The 21917-nt window shown below is 40.1% G+C and overlaps 1 protein-coding gene across 2 annotated transcripts in view; it reads left to right on the top strand.

Moving 5' to 3' along the window:
- The window catches only part of SPG11 (SPG11, spatacsin vesicle trafficking associated), a 70917-nt gene that overhangs the window by 27521 nt on the left and 21479 nt on the right, over nt 1-21917 (top strand). For both annotated transcript variants that reach the window (XM_027869983.1, XM_027869985.1), the window contains exons 18-27: nt 2032-2177; nt 3277-3438; nt 4707-4773; nt 10278-10443; nt 11915-12120; nt 12907-13015; nt 14151-14310; nt 15515-15790; nt 16467-16667; nt 17191-17298. In XM_027869983.1, coding sequence (XP_027725784.1) covers nt 2032-2177; nt 3277-3438; nt 4707-4773; nt 10278-10443; nt 11915-12120; nt 12907-13015; nt 14151-14310; nt 15515-15790; nt 16467-16667; nt 17191-17298 — 1601 coding nt within the window. The remainder of the gene's footprint in view (nt 1-2031; nt 2178-3276; nt 3439-4706; nt 4774-10277; nt 10444-11914; nt 12121-12906; nt 13016-14150; nt 14311-15514; nt 15791-16466; nt 16668-17190; nt 17299-21917) is intronic.

The following is a 21917-nucleotide window of genomic DNA, read 5'->3' on the forward strand; positions in this document are numbered from 1 at the left end:
GGCTTTGGAGATCCTTTACTTTAAAAATATTTATCTTATTTTTGTTGATAGCTTTTGTTTTTTCATCATCTTCATTTCCGTATGTATGTCTTCCTTCTTTCCCCAAAAACCATCCCTTGTAACAAAATTTTTTAAAGAGATTATTTTCCTTTCTTTTCTCTTCTCTTTTTCTCTCCCGCTTCTTCTTTTCTCCCTGAATATAGAAGAGGAGAGAGACATACAGAAATTAAGGTGTTGGAAAACAAAAGATATCAATAGATTTTTTTGAAGGGAAAAAAAAGAACAATTCTACAAAATTTACATATTGACCTTGTCTGACAGTATATGTAATATTCCATATCTGTAATCCTCTACTTCAGACCTCTGCAGTGATTTCCTTTACTACTGAGCTCATTTGACGAGAGGCAAACTCATCATCCTTCAGGGTTTATCCTTGTGTAGGGTGCAGGTTGTTTCTGTTTAGAAGACCAAAAAGTGTTAACTCTACTCCTGGGCAGAAAGAAACCAGGCTACTTGTGGAACAGAGTTGGTATTTATTCTGTCTCTAAAGTAACCTGTTCTCTCTGCACTCCTCTCCCTATTCTTCTTCTTTTTCTTCTTCTTTTTTTTTTTTAAATAATAAAACCTATGAGGCCTAAGTTATTTTTGAGTGTAGAGTATCTTTACTCAAAAAGAGGAGCCATCTCTTCTTTCCTCTGCTTCAACATTCCTCTGATCCATCCAAAGGATGATCTAATCAACATTTAGAGGGATTCAACTATTTTGTGATCATTTGGGGATCTTAAGTTGTGGCAGAAAGAAATCCATAGTGTTTATTACCTAGGTAACTTTAGGCTTTGTAATTGTACTGATGATGAAGAACATGTTAATCTGGTGTCATTCCAAAGATTCAGCAAAGGGGATGGTCTGGGAGACCATATGCCCCAGAGAAACCTGCAGTAAACTTTTTCAATAGAGTTCTCTGTGTTGTTGTATAAACCTGTTAAGGAGAAGGGCTTTTTTTTTTAATTATTATTTTGCTTTTTAAAAAATTATTTTCACTTAATTCCTAGTTTAGGATGGTTTCTTTGACATCTTTTGTTTTTAAATCCAAGCAACTTAAAAACAAAAGATAGCTATATGGTTTTTGTTTTTGTTTTTTTTCAAAGAAGAAACTTCCAAATTAGAATTTAGGTGAAAATATAAAGCAAAATGTAGCCCTTCTCTTCCCCTCTCCTGCGGAGCCATATAACAAAGAATATTTTTAAAAGAAATAGAAAAAAGGAGGAAAAAAACATTTTGTATTGATTTAATACAGTGGTGGTGGTACTTGATGTTTTCTTTATTTTTTTTAATCCCAAAGTTGCAAAACATTCTGATTACAAAACATTGAATCAGTGCATTATTAGGCAGTATTTCACATCTCTCAACCTCTCACCTTTGCAAAAGAGATGACTTCTCAAATCTCTTCTTTGGGGGCCACACTGACTTATTCTTTGTAACTTCTCAGCCATTACTTTTGCAGTTGTTGCTCTATTTATATTGTTTGTATGTATACAAATATACACATTTGTGTGTATTGTTTTCTTGGCTCAGCTTATTTCTCTCAGCATCAGTTCGTTTAAATCTTTCCATAGTTTTCATATTTGTTTTTTTCTTACAGCACAATAATATTCCATTATATTCATATACCACTGTTTGTTTAACTATTCCCTATGAGATGGACATCTACTTGGTTTCTAATTCTTTGCTACAGAAAAAGTGCTGCTAAAAGTGTATGCAGGGACTTTGTTTTTTATCCGTGATCTCCTGGGAATATATATCTAGTAGTGGCGTCTCTGGGTCAAAGGGTATGGACCTTTTAGTCACTTTATTTGCATAATTCTAAATTGCTTTCCAGAATGGTTGTACTGATTTGTAGCTCTACCAACAATGCACAACACTAGTGTGCCTACCTTCCCACTACCCCTTCAGCATTGGCTGTTAGCATATTTTGTCATTGTTGCCAAGATAGTTACTTCTTAAAGAGAAAAACATGTTCTGTCTTTCCAGATCCCAAACTGATTTTCCAGGCCAGTCTCGCTAATGCTCAGATACTGATTCCCAGTAACCAAGCCAGTGTGAGCAGCATGCTGTTGGAAGGACATACCCTCTTGGCCCTTGCTACAACAGTTTATGCTTCTGGAGGCCTCAGCCAGGTAATTGGATATTATTGTCACCAGTGCATATTGAGAGCAAGCTTAGGTCTAATAAAAATATCTTGGCTTCTCTGGTCCCCAGTAGAATGGGAAAACTCAAATACACAAATTTTTAAGTCTCTTTATAGGTTATATAGCACAAAATTTGATAAATTTGTTTTCTAATTTAATTTTCTAGATTGAAAGAGATAATGTATGTTATTTGGTCATTTTTCTTTTCCTTTATTTTGTTTTCTAATAATCTTTTTAAGCCTTGTGACTTGAGAGTTAACTGGTATTTTTTTTGTGGCATTAACTCCTTACCCCAAGCTTAGATAGTTTATGTGTGGGGTTTGGGGAACCACATTTACTGTTGCTTTTGGAAACTCTTCTTAATGACCAAAGGGGATTTACCCAGTCTGCTTTGTGGAAATGGGGACTAGCTAGAGGAAATTTTTACAGTTTTAAAACATATCACATCAAAAATTCTGAATTTTGCCTAAATTTTACATGGGTTATTTGGTTATTTAGCTACAGGGTCTTTTTTGTTTGTTTGTTTGTTTCTCAGATATAGATTGATAACTCATCTGTACTTTAAAATCTGAGAGATGCTTGGACCACCAAGAGTTAAGTGACTTGCTCAGGGTCACACAGTTAGTTTGTTTATGAGGTAGGCCTTGAACCCGGCCTTTCTGATTCCAAGGCTGGCTTTGTGTCCCCAGGGCCAGACTGCCTTTCTGTAGTGTCAGTTGCTAACTTATTTTTTCATTTTTGGCTTTACCACCTGTCAGAAATTAAAGTCATAGTAAAGAATTGTAGAACTTAAAGATAATCAGCATCTCTTCATTTTATAGGTGAGGTAACTAATGCCCAGAAAGAGGTTACATGACTTGCCCAAGGCCACACAGCTAATTAATAGCAGATCTTGGTTCTGAACCAGATCTCCCGACTGAAGTCCAATGCTATTTTCACTATATTGTATTGCCTCCCTAGCGTACTGTAATGTTTGTTTCTAAACTAATATTGTTTCACAGGAATTCTGGAAGATATTTGAAGGTTTTAAGAAGGGAAAGATGGGGTGGTAATGCAAGTACCATTATTTGTTTTCATTTATACTTAGGTTGTTCAGAAGGAAGAAGGGGAAACCTCTTTGGGGAAAGTGGATCCCCAGCTACTAAAGATGGCCTTAACTCCTTACCCCAAGCTCAGAGCTGCACTCTTTCCACAGTACTTTATCCCTAGTATCCTGCCCCATGATATCACCCTCTACCACCTTATTCAGGTACGTAGTTAGAATAGCCTGTCTGCTCATGGCCAATGGCAAACCCAGCTTAATTAAGATACTCCCTATCATTCTGTTGCTGGTTGTTTTCTGTGGTTGTTATTTAAGGAAGTAGGCCTTTCCCCTATTTTGATCAGATTCTTGGGACCGTGATCTTTTTCTTCTGTTTTTCTCTGGTACTCCTGGTTTCACTGTGTCTGCAACTGTTCACGTTCCCTTTAAGCTGGTTAGGGAACAAAAATTGATTTTTGCTACAGTGTGAGAAATCTAGGAAACTATATATATTGGGTAAGTGATTGGTGTAGAATCTCCCTGCTTAAAATAGGTTGATTTGGTTTAATATATAGGCTTTCACAGGCAATGTCCCAGTTTGTTCTCCATTTGCTGGCTTGTTCCCTTTGGTTTCAGGTCAAAGCTATTCTTTCTGTGGCCTTGGAGAGTCATTCTTTGCTCTTCTGGTTTCTTTTTCAAATTCCCCTTCTGTAGGTCAGTCTTTTCATTCTTCCTGGACAAATTTCCCTCAGAAGCTGCAACTCACTCTCACACATTTTCTAGATTGGCTGTCCTTAATTAGCTATTGTTTTGCTTTCTTATTGCACCATCTGGCCTTGGCCACATTTCTCTCACATTTTTTATCCGGTTTCTCAGGCAGCTTTCTTTTCTCTTTTTCTTTCTTGTCCTTCCTCCACCCTCTTTTTATCACATATCTTGTCAACTTAGCTTGTATACTTGTTGTGGCCATATTTCCTAGTCTTACTAATTCCCTTGCCTGTCCCACCCAACAGCATCTCTAAAGTCCAGTTTTATATTATAATTATGCCTGCCTCCCACAGGCAGAGCTGCAGTGTGATAAATCTGTATTTTGGGAAGGGGAATTTTAACACTTGGTTATAAAAACAAAATAAAAATGTATTTAATGCTGTTTTTTGAACTATGTTCCTTTAGGAAATCATGATATTTTGATTACTTTGTCTAAGAATTAGATTTCTCTTGCCTTAGTGTTTCAATTCCTAAATTAATTCCCTTGAATTCAATTCCACAGGAATTAAATGCCTAGTTTGTATAAGGCACTGAGCATTCAGAGACAGAAAAAAACAGTTCTTGCCCCTTGAGGAGCTTAAAGTATCCATAGAGAAGAGTTTTAAATTACTCTAGTATTAGGGAAGCAGCTTGTCCCTGAAGCTCTTTTATAAAATGTTGTATTTGTATTGTTTTGGAATTTGTTTATTTTTAACTTTCTCTCATTTGTCCATTTGTCTCCATTTCAGTCCTTGTCTCCCTTTGATCCCACCAGACTGTTTGGCTGGCAGGCCACTAATACTCTTGCCATTGCAGGTAAGTTGATACAGGCAGCCCTTGCTTTAGAGACATACAGACATATTCTGATGTGATTTATTCTAAGATGATTTTCTGTAAAGGCCATCCTAATTTCCCATGAATTTTTTTTTCCAAGAAGAAATTCAGTCATATAGAAAAAAATATCCTGTAGTTGATTGAGTTGTGAAAACATTTGGTAAGTTCAATTCAGCAAATATTTATTCAGTACCTACTGTCTACAAGCCCTTGTGTTCTCGGTCTTGGGGATATGAGATGAAAAGCAGCACAGGCCTATTCTCAGGAGACTCAAATAGAGGAGATAAAACATGTAAATAGCTACATATGATATAAGGTGGAAGAATTTGATGGGCAAATGAGCAATTTAGTCAGGGGGCACTAGGAAAATTTGAGAAGGAAAAGGTCACTTTCGTCTGTAGAGATCAGGGGAGGTAGAGAGTAAGTTCCCTTAGGCCATAAAAATTTCTCCTTTTCCTGGGGATTCCCTGAACTCTACTCTTCTGTTTCTCCTTTTCTTCTGTTATCTTTTCCATTTCTCCTGTTGGTAGTAAGTTCCATTTTTAAATACAAAATCATAGTCTGTTAGTGCTAGAATAGGCTTTAGAGACCTCTAGTCTCACCCCTTCATGCTATATAGATAAGGACACTGAGGCCCAGTTCAACAAATTCAACAAATGTTTATTAAGCACCTATTTCATGCAAAGCGCTGGAGATCTAAAGGCAAAAATAAAATTGTCCCTGCTCCCAAAGCTTAACAGAGGTTAAGTGACTTGTCCAAAGTCGTGCACTGAGTTATTGGCAGAGATAAGCCAGGAGTGTAGGATTCCTATCTCTCAGACCAAAGTCAAAAGGCTACTTACAAATTGAGAGTGGACTCTCTTCTCACCCTCATACCCCTACCCCAAATACTTAATGTTTCAACTGACAGACCCCCAAAATCAGGTTCTTCTGGAAGATCATGGCAGTGTGTCTTGTAGGCCCACAAGTATTAGGGAAATGGAATTAGGAATGAAGTGGTAGACTGCTCCAGTCTTCCATCTTCTAAGCCCCTCAGTTAACTTTAATTTATCAGATAGATATTGAGTGTCTGCTGTGTTTGAAACCCTTGTTAGATGCTGAGAGGTGCAAAAATAAATAAGATATGGCTTTTGCACTCAAGAAACTTAACAGTCTTACATTAGATTCAGTCTTAGTTTGAGATAATGGAACTCATCTGACATCTTAACAGCAAAAAGGCAGTCCCACTTCTGTCCACTGTGGGAAGTGTAGGACATATACAAAATCCTGTGCACCGAACAAGATCCATCATTGTTGCTAAGATCCCATTTGTGCCAGGCCAGCTCCTTGCCAATCCTAGTTTTGGCTCACATGGGTTTTTCGTGCTTTCCTTCTAGCTTTCTTGTTATAAAAGAAAACATTGAGGCCTTGAGGATTTAAGTGACTTGCCCAAGACTACCCAGCTGATGAATAGCAGAGCCAAGATTAGAACCTTGGACTCTTGATTCCCCTGTCAAGTGCTTTTTCCACTGTATCACCCATGTATTACCTAATATTTGAGGCTTCAAGTTCATCCTTAGCTAGGCTGCTGTCAGTGCATATATACAAACTGAATACAGTAACCAATCAGTTATCAGACAGCATGGAGGACAAGGATGGGGACTGGACCTATGATTTCCTTGGTGGAGAAAACTCCCTCCCCCAGTGCAGGTCAGCACCTTCTCTATACTTTGCATTTGTAGAGAGTTGACTGGTACACCTGGAAGTTAAATGACTGGCCCAGAGTTTATGAAGTCAGTCTCTGTTGGAGAGGCATCTTGTATTCAAGTATTCCTAGCTTTAAGGGCAACTCCTGTTCACTAACCTATGCTACCTCTCCGTCTCCAGGAGTGAAATTCAAACAACTGGGTTTTCTACATAACTGAAATGCTGAGTTTATTGAATCATATTTTGATGAAAATCTGTAACATTATTATGAGATTTCTTACCTTACTAAGCAAAACTTGTATCAGCATTGCAAAATATAAGTGGTTTCATTAAGTTGTGTACTCCTTTCCCTGACACAGATTAAGTACCAGAGTAGATCATCTTCATGAATTGCTGTGACCAGAAAAATAATTCATCCCCTAGGACCTACCTTCTGATTCACCTTCTTGAAGTTAGCTAACCCGGATTTTAGAGGGTCAATATGTAATCCGTCACCAGACCCATCTTTTGAAGGCTTCCATCTCAGTAGGATGCCCAAGGCTTGTGTGTCACTAGCACAGCTTTCTTGAGCATAGAGTCACTTCCATGCCCTATGGAGGAATAATAGAGTATACTGACCAAACTTTTGTTTCTTAGTATAGACATTAGTCATTATACTGAGCTGTGTGTATGTCGCTATAGTTGTAGATGCATGTGGTGTTGGATCAGAGGGTTAAAAGGCCTAGGAGATACCTTGAAACTTTTTTAAAGTTCCTGGTGTGTTCCTTGGTCATGGGAGCCAGATTTAGAGCTGAGGGGCTTTTAAAAAGAGCTCATCTAAGTGGCATACTCGGTAGAGCAGTGGCCTTGGATTCAGGAAGATTTGAATTTGAATCCTGACTCAGACTCTTACTAGCTGTGTGTGACCCATGGACAAGTCATTTAACCTCTCTCAGCCTCTGTAAACTGTAAAATGGAGAGAATAGGTAAAAATGGCATCTCCCTGCTAGTGTTGTGAGGATCAAATAAGATAATATGTCAAGTGCTTCATAAACTTTAAGACACTATCTAAATGCTAGCTAGCTCATCTATCATCATCATGAAGATGATTCCTCTCATTTAACAGACAAGGAAATCATTTATATGTTTCTAATAAAGGCAAAGTGTATGTATAGCTGCACAAATGATTTCCAAGGCAATGAATGTAGCATAACTTTGATTAAACAAACATGTCTTTCTTCAGAATTATTGCAGAAGCTCCGCGGCTTACTGGCTTTGTGATCATGGGCAAGTCACTTCTTCCTTTAGAGCTTCAGGTTCCTCATCTATAAAATTAAGCTAGACTATCTCTCAGGTCCCATTTCTGAAATGCTTTGATTCTACAGTATGCAGTGTATTGTGCTGGATACATCTATCAGAAAGTATGTATGGCTCAGTCTGGTACCTTTGATTATAAAAATCTTTTGCCTTTCAGGGAACATTGAGTTAGAGATATGCAAACCTTCTGTCCTCTTTCTTAGAGAAAGTTTGGGATCCCTGTTTCATCGCTATTTCATATAACTAATTCTCTTTTGAGACTGTATGCTAATATGTGGACTGAGTCACTCAATGATGTTAGGACTCAGGTGTTTTCCCCTCTCTTCTCCATTTAACTTCCCAAACAAGAATGATGAACTCTCTTTATTTGACATGCCTGTACTATGTGATGTGGCCTGACCTGGAGACTGGGTCTTTCTAGGAAGCTACGGCCCCCAGGCTCCAAAGCCACGGTTCACTGGTTGGCCTGGTATCAGTCTCTGGAGCTTCTGCTATTTCTGCCATTGAACAGATATGCTGCCCCTGAGGTCGCAGCGTTCTTCTTGTTTTTGTCTGTCTCCTTGTCAGTGGCGCTTCTCTGCTGAGTCATGCTCTCAGCTGCTTCTTCTGCTCTCCCTTCAATGATGGCTGGACTCTTTCTACTCCACTTTCCACTTTTTCTTTCTTCTCTCTTTGTTCCCTGTCTTTCTCTTTCATACTTCTCATACTGCTTCTTCATACTTCTTCAGCCTTCTCACACAGAGTTCTGATCATTTATGTGGCACCAAGCATAGTCTTTATCTTGTTGCTTCAGGGCTATTTTCATTGTTTGTTCCCTGAAAAGTCTTTCTTCTCTGCCTAGATGTGTATTTGTGTGGATGCACGCACACATATGTACCTATATACATGTATTTCTGGCTTTAATATCTTAGGTTACTCAGTTATGATAACTGAGACATTGCACTAGCATATGGCCTGGATATGATGTCACAGTATGAGTATGGAGATTTGGACTCCCTCCGTTAGCTCTTTCTTTGTAATCTTCTTGTTCAGATTTATACCCCAGGACAAGTCATTTAACTTCTCTCACCCTCAGTGTCTTCATCTGTAAAATGGGGATAATAATATCTGGACCACTAAACTCAGTATTGTTGTGAGGAAAGCATTTTGTACAATTTAAATTGTTTTAGAAATGTAAATTATTATTTACATATGCAAATATTTATTGTTTCAATCTATCTTATTTTTCCCCAAAGTATTTAATCACATACAGTGAAATAAGTTACAAGAAATATTATCCCCTCCCATTTATACAAGGGATACACTATGCAACAAGTTATCACCTCCCTGGTGAGGTGGAAGATACGTGCAGGGATACTTGTGATCAGAGAACGTGCCTGGAGGGGTACATGTGTAGGGAGCATATGTGACCAGGGAGCATATATAGGGGACACAAACATAAGGAACACATGAGAATTCCCATCCAGCTACTTGGAGCAGCTCGTGCTTCTGCTGTTGCAGAGCCACTGAGGGCCTCTGAGTATGTCATTGGGAGGGATGCTTTCTCTGCTAAACTGGGGTCCTCTGTTGCTCTGTTCTCTCTGCTCCACTTTTCTTTGCTATTTGTTCACAATGAGCTACTCTCTGCTGCTCTTTTCTACCCCCTCCTAGTGTTTGAAGCCATTCTTGGTGTCTGTCTGGCAGCATCCTTATTATGGTCTTCTTGACATTTGTGATTGCCTATACGTTTCTGAGTACAGATCAAGGTGTTGGATTTGACAAGTTTAGGACATGGTTACTATGGAGTTAAATGACCTCTCTATAAGATACCATTCTATGACTAACTTCAGCTGGTGCACACCTTGTTACAGGGAATAGGCTTAGGCTTTGGGAAGTGGCTTCTTTGGAGCTTTTTATTTGTGCTGAACCACCAGAGTCCTATCTTATTGACAACTTTAAAACATGAATCAGAGCTGTTCTTCCTAGGCCGTGAGTCTTCATAAAAAATAGAATGTTGTAGTTAAGTTGATATTTTAAAAACTAATTTAAATTTTTAGTTGCAGTTTGAAGAGGAATATATATATATATATATATTTTTTTTTTCTTTTTTTTTTGGTGAAGTAGTTGGGGTTAAGTGACTTGCCCAGAGTCACACAGCTAGTAAGTGTTATGTGTCTGAGGTCAGATTTGAACTCAGGTCCTCCTGACTCCAGGACCAGTGCTGTATTCACTGTGCCACCTAGCTGTCCCAAGAGGACTATATTTTGAGGTCCTGTAACAGAGCTTATTGAACTGTGAAAAAAATGCCATTCCAAGATCCTAGAGTAGAATCCTAGCTAAGAAAACTTGAAGTCATTGTTTGTGAGATGCTTATTCCTAGTAGACTGAGATCTGGGTCAGTAGTTTAAATATTTGACAAAGCATAGAAAAAATATGAGATATTAACATTCTTTTCCTCCAAGACAATTGCTCCTTTCAAGTGAGGATTTATTAGCTTTAGTGTTTCTTCTCATTTTTTTTTTCAGATACCTCAGGTGATCTTCCTCATTTCTCTAGCCCTGACCTTGTAAACAAATATGCTATAGTGGAACGTCTAAATTTTGCTTATTATTTACGTCATGGACGACCATCATTTGCATTTGGTACTTTTCTTGTTCAGGAATTAGTGAAGAGCAAGTCTCCAAAGCAACTGTGAGTATGTATAAAGTAATAGGAAGTGAACTTGTTAAATGTCAAAAGAGTTATGTAAGGGGATTACAGTGGAACATAAAGATTATTGATTTTGAGGTTCATGTCTGTGGAGCATAAAATTGGGAGTATTACTTGGAGATAATTACTGGACACCATAGAAAATGACTTTTGAAATAAACTTCTGGGGCAGCTAGGTGGCACAGTGGATAGAGCACTGGCCCTGGAGTCAGGAGAACCTGAGTTCAAATCTGATCTCAGACACATAACACTCATTAGCTGTGTGACTCTGGGCAAGTCACTTAACTCCAGTTGCCTCACCAAAAAAAAAAAGAAAAAAGAAATAAACTTCCTAATAGACTTCAGTATCAGTCTTTTTTTTTTTTTTTTTTTTTTGGCTAGGCAATGAGTTTAAGTGACTTGCCCAGGGTCGCACAGCTAGTGAGTGTTAAGTGTTTGGGGTCGGATTTGAATTCAAGTCCTCCTGACTCCAGGCCTGGTGCTTTATCCACTGCATCACCCAGCTGCCCCAGTATCAGTCTTCTTTATGGCTGTAGCATACAAACACGATCTTGGACCAAGGATGAGCAATTTTTCAGTCATTGGATATAAGGGTGCTAACTCTTGTTTCTCCTGTGTGGAAGGAAGAGATGACAGGCTATTGGGTTTAGAAGAACTCTTTAAGACATTCAGAAGACAGTTGCAAGGAAATGAAGTGGGCAAAATGCTAAAGACCAACTATTCTTACTTGTGCTATGGCTGGCAGCTGCTGGTTGGTGAAGTGGGTAGAGTGCCGGGCCTGGAGTCAGAAAGACACAACTTTGTGAGTTCAGACACTTACTAACTGTGTGACCGTGGGCAAGTCATTTAACTCTGTTTGTCTCAGTTCCTTATTTGTAAAATGAGCTGGAGAAGGTAAAGGCAAACCATTCCAGTGTCTTTGCCACGGAAACCCCAAATGAGATCCCACAGAGTCAGACACAACTGAAAGACAACTGAAGAACATCCATGATTGCTTAGGATTGGCAGCCACAGGATCGTAGATTTAGGGCTGGAAAGGACCTCATTTAGCCTAATCCTCCCACACCTCTGATTTTACAGATAAATAAACTGAGGCCCAGTGAGTTAAATGACTTTCCTAGGTCATGAAGGTAGCAAGTGCCAGATCTGGGATTTGAACCCAAGTCATCTGATTCCGAAGCCAGTATTCTTTCCACTGCACCATACTGCCTTCCATCTTAGACACCACTGAGAACCCTCTATGTGCTTACGTTAAATCAGTGGATTTCAAAAGGTGTGCTGTGAATTGTATGGAACTTACCCTTGCATTCACATGTGCATGGTTGAGTCTTCTGACTCATACTTTGCAGAGCATCATAATGTGCCATGAGCAGAAATGTTTGAGAACCAGTGTCCTCAGTGGTCATGATCTCTGGTGTGCTGTTCTGATTTTGGCTCCTGTTCTCTGTTTCAGGATCCAGCAAGTAGGAAACGAAGCCTACATGTTGGCACTTTCCCTCTTTCATATGCCTTCAGTAGGGGCAGCTTGTGTGTGTTTCTTGGAATTGCTTGGTATTGACAGCCTCAAGCTTAGAGTTGATATGAAAGTAGCCAACATCATTTTGAGCTATAAGTGTAGAAATGAAGAGACTCAGTACAACTGCATCAGAGAATCCCTAGGTAAGGTATCCTTTCTGTATTTAGACCACTTTGTGCAGTTGGAAAGGTACTTATTTGAGTTATTGAATCAGGAACTTGTCATGGGGGGATGCAGATGAGTTGCTGCTTTACCTCATTTTCTAGGATTCTTCATTAACTTGAGTTCACGAGTGGTATTGTAACATATTATAAATAGAAATTTATGTTCTCCTGAGGAAATCTCTTTTTTGTCCATTTATTTAAAAATAAATTTTTGTTACTATCTTTTGTTTTTCCATCACCTAGAATTCTCCCACTATTTCTCTCCCTTTCCCCTCTCAGAGAGCCATCCTATATAACACCACATTTTTTAAAGAAAACAAGAAAGACGAAAAAAAAATGAACAAAACAAATCGGTACATTGAAAAAATCTGAAAATATGCAATGTTACACATCTGTGGACCTCCTCCATTTACAAAGGAGGTGGGGGAGTTTGGGGGGGGCCATATTTTTTTTGGTAATTTTGCAACATTAATTCTTAATTATTTTATGGTAGTAGTTCTTTCTATTCATATTATTGTAGTTATTGTACATATTATTTTCTGTTATTGGAAATTCTTTCCTAACTAATTTATGTTTTGGGATTTATTGACCACTGGGTTGTTGAGTTCCATTGTTTCTGATTCTTCGTTGTCTGTTCTGATGCGCTGATCTACTTCTCTCTTTTTTAGCCAGTTCCAAATTTATGACTGCTGCTTTGAAATTTGAAAGTACTGTTTCCTGGGAGGATCTCTATGCTATACTATGTTTTAATTGTATTTTTTACAGCTGAAAAACTAGTTAAACTGGCTAATGGCAGAAAAGCATCAACTGAAGAATTGCTTAGTCTTTTAGAAGAAGGCATATGGGATAGTATTCAACAACAAGGAATATCGAGGTTTGTGTGTTGTGTTTCAGTGCTGTTTTTGTTTTTTTAAGCAGTGATTGTGCTGATTTGTGTTTATCTAGCTTTTTTTCTAAAGAATTCAGACCACCTCAGGTGTTCTCATTAATTCTCACATCACCCTTGTGATGAAGGATAGCCTCTTGCCTCTTCCTAGATGGAATAATCCAAACTGAATGAATGCTTTTCAAGTGTCACACTTCAAGCGGCCTGAAAAGAGGAACCAATTGGCTATCAAGTCGATTTCTTTAGGCCTTGCTCTGATTCTGCCTGTTAGATCACAGTTAAATCATTCTGAGAGCCTGAGCTAGTGAGCCCTTTCCTTTCCCCAACGTCTTAAATTCAGGTTCCTGCACTGTGACCCCAGTGAGTCTGATTCTTCCATAGTTAAACCTGCCCACTTTCTCTCTTCCTAACCCTTTCCATACATAGGAAAATGTGTCTCCTCTGGGGATGAGCAGCATCTCAGAGCATGGACAAGGAAACCAGCTTGCCAACTATAACCCATTGGGCTCCTCTGGGCACTAGTAATTTATACTGCTTACACTGTACGTGGAGAAAGTCTGTTTTTTTTCTGTGTATGTCTAGGAGTGTGTTTGATGATGTAACAAGAGTGCCATCCAGCTCTTGTCCTTGGGAGAGGATTATCTTCCCTGTGAAGCAGCAGACACTAGCAGCCTTCCTTTGAGAGCCCCAGGTGTCCCATATCATAGCCCCTGGCTCTCCCTACTTGGTATCTGAGAAGCTTTGACTTCCAACTTTTGATCATTAAAGCTCACTTTTCTTGCTTGGCCCTAGTGTTCCAGTTCTGTGCCTCTGTGGTGCATATGTATACCTAGTACAGTACATACTCTAACAGCATATAGTAAGCACTTAGTAAGTGCTTGGTGCATTATGTAGTGGGGGAGTCCAGTGGCAACAAAAAATTATAGACTTGTACTTGCTATTTATCCACAAGGCTTGTTAGTGGTTGAGCAGCAGCCTGGATTCACTTCTACTGAGTAGTTTCTCAGTCCTTTGGGCTGAACATGTCATTACAGGCCCTTGAAGTTTGTAAGTTTTTATTAATTTGTCAGTTTCAAACTATAGTGGTCTTCTAAGTTTTAATTTTTTCTGTTTTTAATGTCAGGACCTCCAGCGAATCAGGCCACCAGTGGTCATTGGTGGTGCAGTTCTGCAGGCTTCATAATGTGAGACTGAGCACCGCTTACCTCAGGGAGTGTTCTAGAGCCAATGACTGGCTGCAGTTTATTGTGTACAGCCAGCTCCACAGCTACCCCCTGGAGGAGGTGAGTAAGCTACTGAGCACCCTCAGATTTTTTACATTAGAAAATGGGTATTTTTCTTAGAGGTTCAGAAGGGTCATTTGTTTTGTGTAGATTATTAAACTTTTGTTTGCGGTAATATCATTACCTAGATTCTGTTGGATTAAATAGGCCAGCTGGGGAGGTGATAGAGCTGGTCAGACGACATCTGCAGGAGTGTGTTCCTTTTTTCTAGGCCCTACAGTTTAAGAAAAACATTAATGATCTGGAAGATCTCCAGCGGAGAGTAGCTTGGTTGGAAGGGCCTCAGAATCCTGCCATGTGCATGGTGACCAATTGAAGGGAGTTAGCATGGTTAGCTGCGAGAAGAGAAGAGTGGGGGATAATAGCTGTCTTTTAAGTATTTTAAGGGCTATCAAATGGAAGAGGAATTGTACTTGTTCTTCTTGGCTCTACAAGTAAGAACTAGGAACAGAGGGTGGGAGTTGTGAGGTGACATATATCAGCAAAGAGCTATCTAAAAGTAGTTTCTTCCTTGTTGAAGGTCTTCAAACAAAGAGTGATCACTTTTGGGGAATGCTATAAAAGAGATTCTTTCTTCAGATGGGAGTTGGTCTAAGGGGTCCCTGAGGGCCTAATCTACTCTGAGTTTCTATGATAAATAGTGATGTCTACAATATAAATGAAAAAATCCATTAAAGAAGATTGATCCAAGCATGTGAAAACCAGTGATGGTCCTGGAGAACAAAAATGAAACCTATCTCCCTTCTCTTGGCAGAGAGACAGAGAGCTATGATGGTTGAACTTTGCACATATTATCAGATATGAGCATTTAACTGATTTTTTTTCCTTATAACGAGCTTTCTTTGGTTACCAGGTTCAGTTTTTGCAGTGGTGGTAGAGGTTGGTTCAAAAATGTCTATGATATAAAAACAAAAAGCATCATATAACTTTTTAAAAATTAAGTGAGTGGGATTAAGAGAAGGGGCTAGTTTTTAGAGCTAAAGAGTATTTGTGGCTGAAAATAAGTCATTTGAATATTGGGGTACATACATCTGAAAGCCCAAAACTGTCAAATTGGAGAATTATGTGATCTCCCCTGACACAGGTTAGTGTGAAAGAGAATTGTTTAGTGACTGTTTTGGTTTTTTTTCCCCTTTTCATAGCTTTTCTCTGTTTTGGAGCTGAAAATTATATTTGTCTAAATCAGTTAATTTATGTTTTCTAGGTCAGGTCTCTCCTCCGCTACTTCAGCCCAGTCCTGCAGGACCACTTACAGCTGGCCTTTGAGAATTTGCCTTCATTTCCAAACTCCAAAGCACATGATAGACAGGCTTGTGACAGACCCCTATGGGAGGCTCAGAGGAGACAAGAAGGGACATCCACTGATTTATTTCAGATTCTGCTTCAGTGTCCTGAGGAGCCAGATTCCTGGCGTTACCTTCTGACTGAAGCCATGAGACAACGGGCTCCCATCCTGAGCATCCTGGCCTCTTGTTTCAAGGTCAGTAGGACACACAGTCTCAGCAAAATGGAAGGAAGGTGATGATACTAAGAGCAATTTTCTTTTTTAAGAAAAAAAAAAAAGGAATGAATTTTCCTTTCCTTTCTCAGGGCACTCTCAGCCTTGTTTTAACAGGAAAAGTCTCACTGGCTTCAGTGGCATTGTTGTCTGTCCTCTGTATTCACTGGGCCACAGTACTTTGAAGGCACAACAGCCACTTCTGCTCAGCTTTTGATTCTGGTCCAGGGATATCTGCTCTGGTCCTGCCCTCTTAGGACCCCCGCCTTTTATAAGCTTCCCTGACCCACCTGTGAGCTAGACACTTCATCAGTGATGGACATGCTGAATGGGCCCTGAAAAGGAGAGAGGAATCCACTGTCGTCAACCTTGCTAATTCTCTTCTCTTATGTCCCCAGTTTTCTGTCTCATTGTACCCTGCTCCCATACAGCTCCTGACACCCTTGGCATGCCCTGGCCGTGGTTTGGAGCTCATTTTGTCTTTAAAGACTTTTCCTATCAGTTTAGTAAGCTTGGGTCCATTCTGCACATCATGAGCTAGAAACTTCAGTCATCATGGTGTAAGATGTAAGATTTTCTTTTGAGTCTTTATCCAGGTCTGTTAGATAGTCTAGGCGCAAACTGGCTTTATTTTAAAACTGTTCTTGTCCATTGACAGGATGCTAATATTGTTCCTTGCCTGAGTGTTTGGATCATCACTTCTGTGGACAATCGTGTCGCTGCTGAAGCAACAAGTCACATTCAGGGTTCTGTAGAAGACCATGAATGGGATCTGGAGGACCTTTCACTTATATGGAGAATGTTGGTAACAAGAAAAAAGAGCAGAACTCTTACCAGAAGCTTCCAGCTTTTTCTGAAGGTACTGACTGTCAGTTTGGTGTATTCAGGCTTCGGAAGAGCACCTGCCTGGCATTGCCCCAGACAGGCTTTGGGGATCCTATTTTTCCATTACTCCTATTCTAGGCTCGTGATCTGATTTTCCTTGAACTAATAAATCAGGCAACACTACAAGAAGTGAGAGGAAAATACAGATTCATGCAGCTAACAGTATGTAGATCTTTCAATAGAAACAGGTTATCAGGGAATGGATAAGAATGTTTCCTAGAGGTGATCATGGCAGATATGATTGCCTTGTAGAATATTCCAAACCCTACTTTGTGGGCCATGGACCACACATAAAACAGATAGAAAATTGAGAGTTGAATGTGTGGGAGTTCTAGTTCCAAATTTCTGTATTCCCAAAGGAAAATGAAACATGACGTTAAACATGACATTTATTCTTTTTAGCATTATCCCCAGGGGTGGGGAACGGGAGATGGTGGTGAAGGATATATCTTCTTTTTAGCCTCAATATTATTCTCTTTTCACTCTCTTCTTCAAAGGATTCCACTTTGCTGTTGATGATGGAGATGTATGAACTGTGTATGCTCTGCAAGAAATACCAGGAGGCCAAAGTCAAACTGCTAGAACTCCAGAAGAATCTTGAAACTGTAAGCTAGACCTTGTTGGGATGGCCTGCTAGCTGCTGAGTGGGGGGAGGTGACGACAGCGAAGTCAGACACTGTGGGACCCAGGTCCAAGCTCTTCTGGAGGTAGAGAGGCAGAGCCAGGAGCATCTGAGAACATCAGCTGGTCAGGACCTGGGGAACCCAGTCATGAAGAAAGCTGCAGTGGCATTGAACACCGACTGGGGCTTTAGGGTTTGCTTTTTTTAAATGATCTTGGAGACTACATTTTTGATCAATTATAATATCAGACAAATATGGCCTTTTTCATCAGTATCCCTGGTGATAATTTCTCTGGATGATTCTAAGCCATGGGGCACCAGCATTGCCCATGTAATGAGTTCAGATGCTTGATTCACAGCACAGAGCCTGTTGGCCACAGGGTAGCTGGCCTGACTTTACCAGAAGCTGTGTGATGAAAGTGGGAATGAGGTATACAGGGACAGGGACTGTGGACCTGTGATTTCATTGGTACAGGGAACTCCCAGGTAAGGAAGCTGTTTCTACAGGGCAGGTGGGCACATTCTTTGCATTCTGTTGTCTTAGAGAGTTGCCAAGAGCACCGAGAAGGACTTTTCCTGGGTCATACAAACAGTGAGTGTCAGAGACAGGACTGGAACCCACTTCCTGGCCTCAAGGCTGGCTGTGTGCTGCTCCGTGTTGCTTCTCAGTTTGTCACACACAGACACACCCATCCATAGAACAAGTTACAGATCGCTGCCGTGTTGCCACCTTATTATTGCAGCTGCCTGTTGTTATACTATTTACTCATTTAAACATTTTATGAAAGTTTGCTGTTTTCAAATGCCAAATTAGTCCTATCAGTCTGCCCAAGATACCTAAATCAGAGATGGCAAGTGGGTTTCCTCTCTCTGTTTTCTACATTTGAGCGACCTTAAGCTGTTACTGTTCTGGGGCTTACCAGGCCCCTCATTGCTCCAGCTTCTTGTGGAGAAAGCAGAATCTCAGCCCATTGCCATAACTTCTGCTGTTGCTGCTTCTCCAGCCTTCAGCTTCTCACTTCTGCATATCCCAGTATAGTTTCATTGAGGAATAAACCTGAATAAGTAAGTTAAGTATTTTGTATTTTTCATCATAGAATTGCCTTAAAGCTGAAAGTTTTTTCTGTGGATCCATGAGTTAATTATTTTAACTTTTTTTTTTTTTTTGCATTTTGTAGGCCATCAACAAAAATAGTCGAATAAACATACAAAACAGAGAGCAAAATCTTACCCCAGACCCTTAAATTTTAACACTGCAGGCCCAAATGAATTAATAAATAATAGTCATGTTAATAAAATGCTTGGACTGATTTGGATGAGGACATCCTATGAAGGAAAAAAAATAATAATAGATAACATTTTACATAGTGTTTTAAGATTTCACAATGTGCTTTAAACATGTTATTTTATATGATCCTCACAATAACCCCAGGAGGTATATAGTATTATTACTCCCATTTTACAGATGAAGAAACTGTGGGTTAGGTCAAGTCACTTGCCCTGGGTCACATGGCTAATAATGTCAGTCAAAATATGAACTCATGTCCTCTTTATTCTAGATTAAGCCCTCAAGTGTATGTACTGTACCCCCAAGCTGCCTGTAAACTAACTTTTTCTTATAGGAATGTGTCACTATTACAACAGAAGCCTGCAAAAGTTGACTAATTCAAACATTCAGTGGACAGGACAATAAGTTAAATAGTCTGAGGATTCTTCGCTAGTGGACTTAAAATCCACTTGGGGAAAGAGGAAACTTTATAAAAGTGTGGTTAGGACCATATCCAAGCCAGAACAGGTGAAGAACAGGGAGCTGATTTTAGGGGTATTGATAGTTTTCTTGTTCCTATGACATTGTTTTCAGAGATGGAGGAACCCAGAAAGCAAATTGGGCTTTGTTAAATATGAAGGGTATTATGATGGTCCGGGTGAGAAAAGAGAGAGAAGTCAGGAGGAAAATAAGGGCACCGGGGAGGAAGAGGACAAAAGAGGGGGAAAGGGTTGGAGGAAAGGAAATGGTGCATTAAGAGAGGAGAGTAACATGACAGCCTGCCTTAGATAAGTTCTGCAAAGCACAGATCTCAAGGCTTTCACAAAGATTTGCTCCTTTGAGATCAGCATCTTAGCCGAATGGCTTTTGGTACACATTAACCTCACCTGGGAGATGATTGGACATTAACTGATGGCAAGAGAAGGCAAGGCTACTCATTTATTTTTTTTGTTTCTGTTTTATTTGCCAAAGAGAATTACCTTTGACTTGAAAAGAATAGAACAAAGATAGCCAAGTGGGAATTGATCCCCATGATAAGTAAGGAGATAAAAAGAGCACTTGAATGCCTTTAATTAGCTTAAGGCCTCCAGCCCGGATGAACTACATCTTAGAGTACTGAAAGGGCTGACAGCCATGGTCAGTGGTCTTTGAAAACTTGAGGAAAACTGGAGATGTTCCAGCATTGGAGAAGGGCAAATACCCCCCTCATCAAAAAAGAGAAGAGAACAGTGACAACTGTTGTTTTTGTTGAACAAGACAACAGGCCAGTGAGCTTAAATTTGATTCCATTCAAAATTCTAGAGCTTTATTAAAGGGATGGTTAGTGAAATCTAGAACAGGAAGCAGCGATCATAAAGAGCCACCATGGTCCCATTGGACTAATCTCATTTTCTTCCCATTGCTAGAGAGGCTGTGTGGCATAGTGGATGGAAAGTAGATCTCTGAGCCAAGCCCTGTTGTGACACAAACACGTGGACCCTGAGCAAGTCCCTTCCTCTCTCAGGGCCCAGGTGACTCCCTGAGCTGCAGAGGAAGTGCTGACCTGCTGTGGTAGAAGAAAGCCTTCACCAGGAGCTCCCTAAACCAGTGCAGTTCTTGGTCTAGTCTCTGCCCTGCTAGATTAACAGACTGGGAGAGTGCTATAGGTTTAGTTTACTTGGATTTCAGCAAGGTACGTGATATGATTCTTGTGGACAGTGTGAAGTGACAGGAGTACAGTTACAAAACCACATTACTTGGCCATCTAGTCAACCCATGCACGAAAAGAATCTCTACTGTAACATACTCAGCAGGTATCCATCCAACCTTTGCCTGAAGAACATCTCTCAAGGCTGCCCGTTCCACTTTTGGACAGCTTTAATTGTTAGGAAGTTTTTCCTGGTGTCAGATCTAAACTTGCCTCTTTGCAGCTTCCACCCATTGCCTCTGGTTCTGCTCTCTGGGTCCAAACAAAATCAGTCTGGTTTTTCCTTGACGTGGTGGCTCTTCAGATATTTGAAGGCAGCTCTCATGTCCCCACTCTTCTCTTCAGGCTCAACCTGTCCAGTTACTTAGGTGGATTTTTAAGCTTTTTGGACAGATTGCCCCTTGAGGACAAGGACTACTTTTACCTCTTTTTGTATCCCCAGTGTTTAGCACAGTGCCTGGCACGTAGTAGATGCTTAGTAAATGTTTATTGATTGGAGGAGGGCTGGATTTGTAACTGGTTGAATCACCAGATCCATAGAGTAATGGCTTAAGGTCAACTTGGAAAGAACTCTGCAGTGGAGTGCTCCAAGAATCTGTGCTTTGACCCGTGTATGTTAACATTCTTGTCAAGCAGAAATCATTATTTTTCCCCCACGTCCACTATTGTTCTGCATTTCCCTGTTCCTTGTCAATAGCATCACCATCCCTCTTGTCACCTGGGTTCACAGCCTCAGATTCACCCTGTCTTCATGCTCCCTCACTCCCATGTCCAGTCAGTTGCCAAGTCTTGCTGATTCTACCTTCACAATATCCCTCTATCTCCATTCATACCACAACCACCTTGATTCAGATTCTTATCATTTCTCACCTGTATTATTGTAATAGCTGCTGCTTCTTTTTTTTTTTTTTAGTGAGGCAGTCGGGGTTAAGTGACTTGCCCAAGGTCACATAGCTAGTACGTGTCAAGTGTTGAGTCTGAGGTCAGATTTGAACTCAGGTCCTCCTGAACTCTATCCACTGCACCACCTAGCTGCCCCTTGCAATAGCTTCTTAATTGGCCTCCTTGCCTCAAGTTGTTCCCTTCTCCAATCAGTTCTCCATACAGCTGTCCAAGTGATAATGCTAAAGTAGAATCAAAACCATTTCTTCCCCTGCTCAAAAACCTCTACTGGCTCCCTATTGCCTCTCAGATGAAGTTTGGCATTTAAAGAGCTTCCTAGGTTAGTTCCAGCCTGCCTTTTTAAAGGCTTCTTTCAGTGATCTACCCAGACTGGCCTACTTGCAATTCCTTGTGCCTGACATCCTATCTTCCTGCCTTTGCATAGGCTGTCCCCATTGCCTGGCATGTACTTCTTCCACATCTCCACCTCCTAAGAATCCACAGCTTCCTTCAAAGTTTAGCTCAAGGGCTACTCCTACAAGAAGCTTTTCTCAATCTTCCATGAAATTTCCTCTAGTAGAATGTAAGCTTCTTAAGGGCAGGTACTCTTTTGCTTTTGTCTTAGTATCTCCAACACCTGGTACCATTCCTGACACATAATCAGTGCATAATAAATGCTTGTTGATTGAAGACCTTGATAAAGGCATAGCCAGCCCACGTAACATGTAATTTGCAGATGACAAAACTGAAGGGGTAGCTTAGCACA

The sequence above is a fragment of the Vombatus ursinus genome, unplaced genomic scaffold, assembly GCF_900497805.2.
Source record: "Vombatus ursinus unplaced genomic scaffold, bare-nosed wombat genome assembly UNPS02014794.1, whole genome shotgun sequence".
NCBI classification, from domain to species: Eukaryota; Metazoa; Chordata; class Mammalia; order Diprotodontia; family Vombatidae; genus Vombatus; species Vombatus ursinus.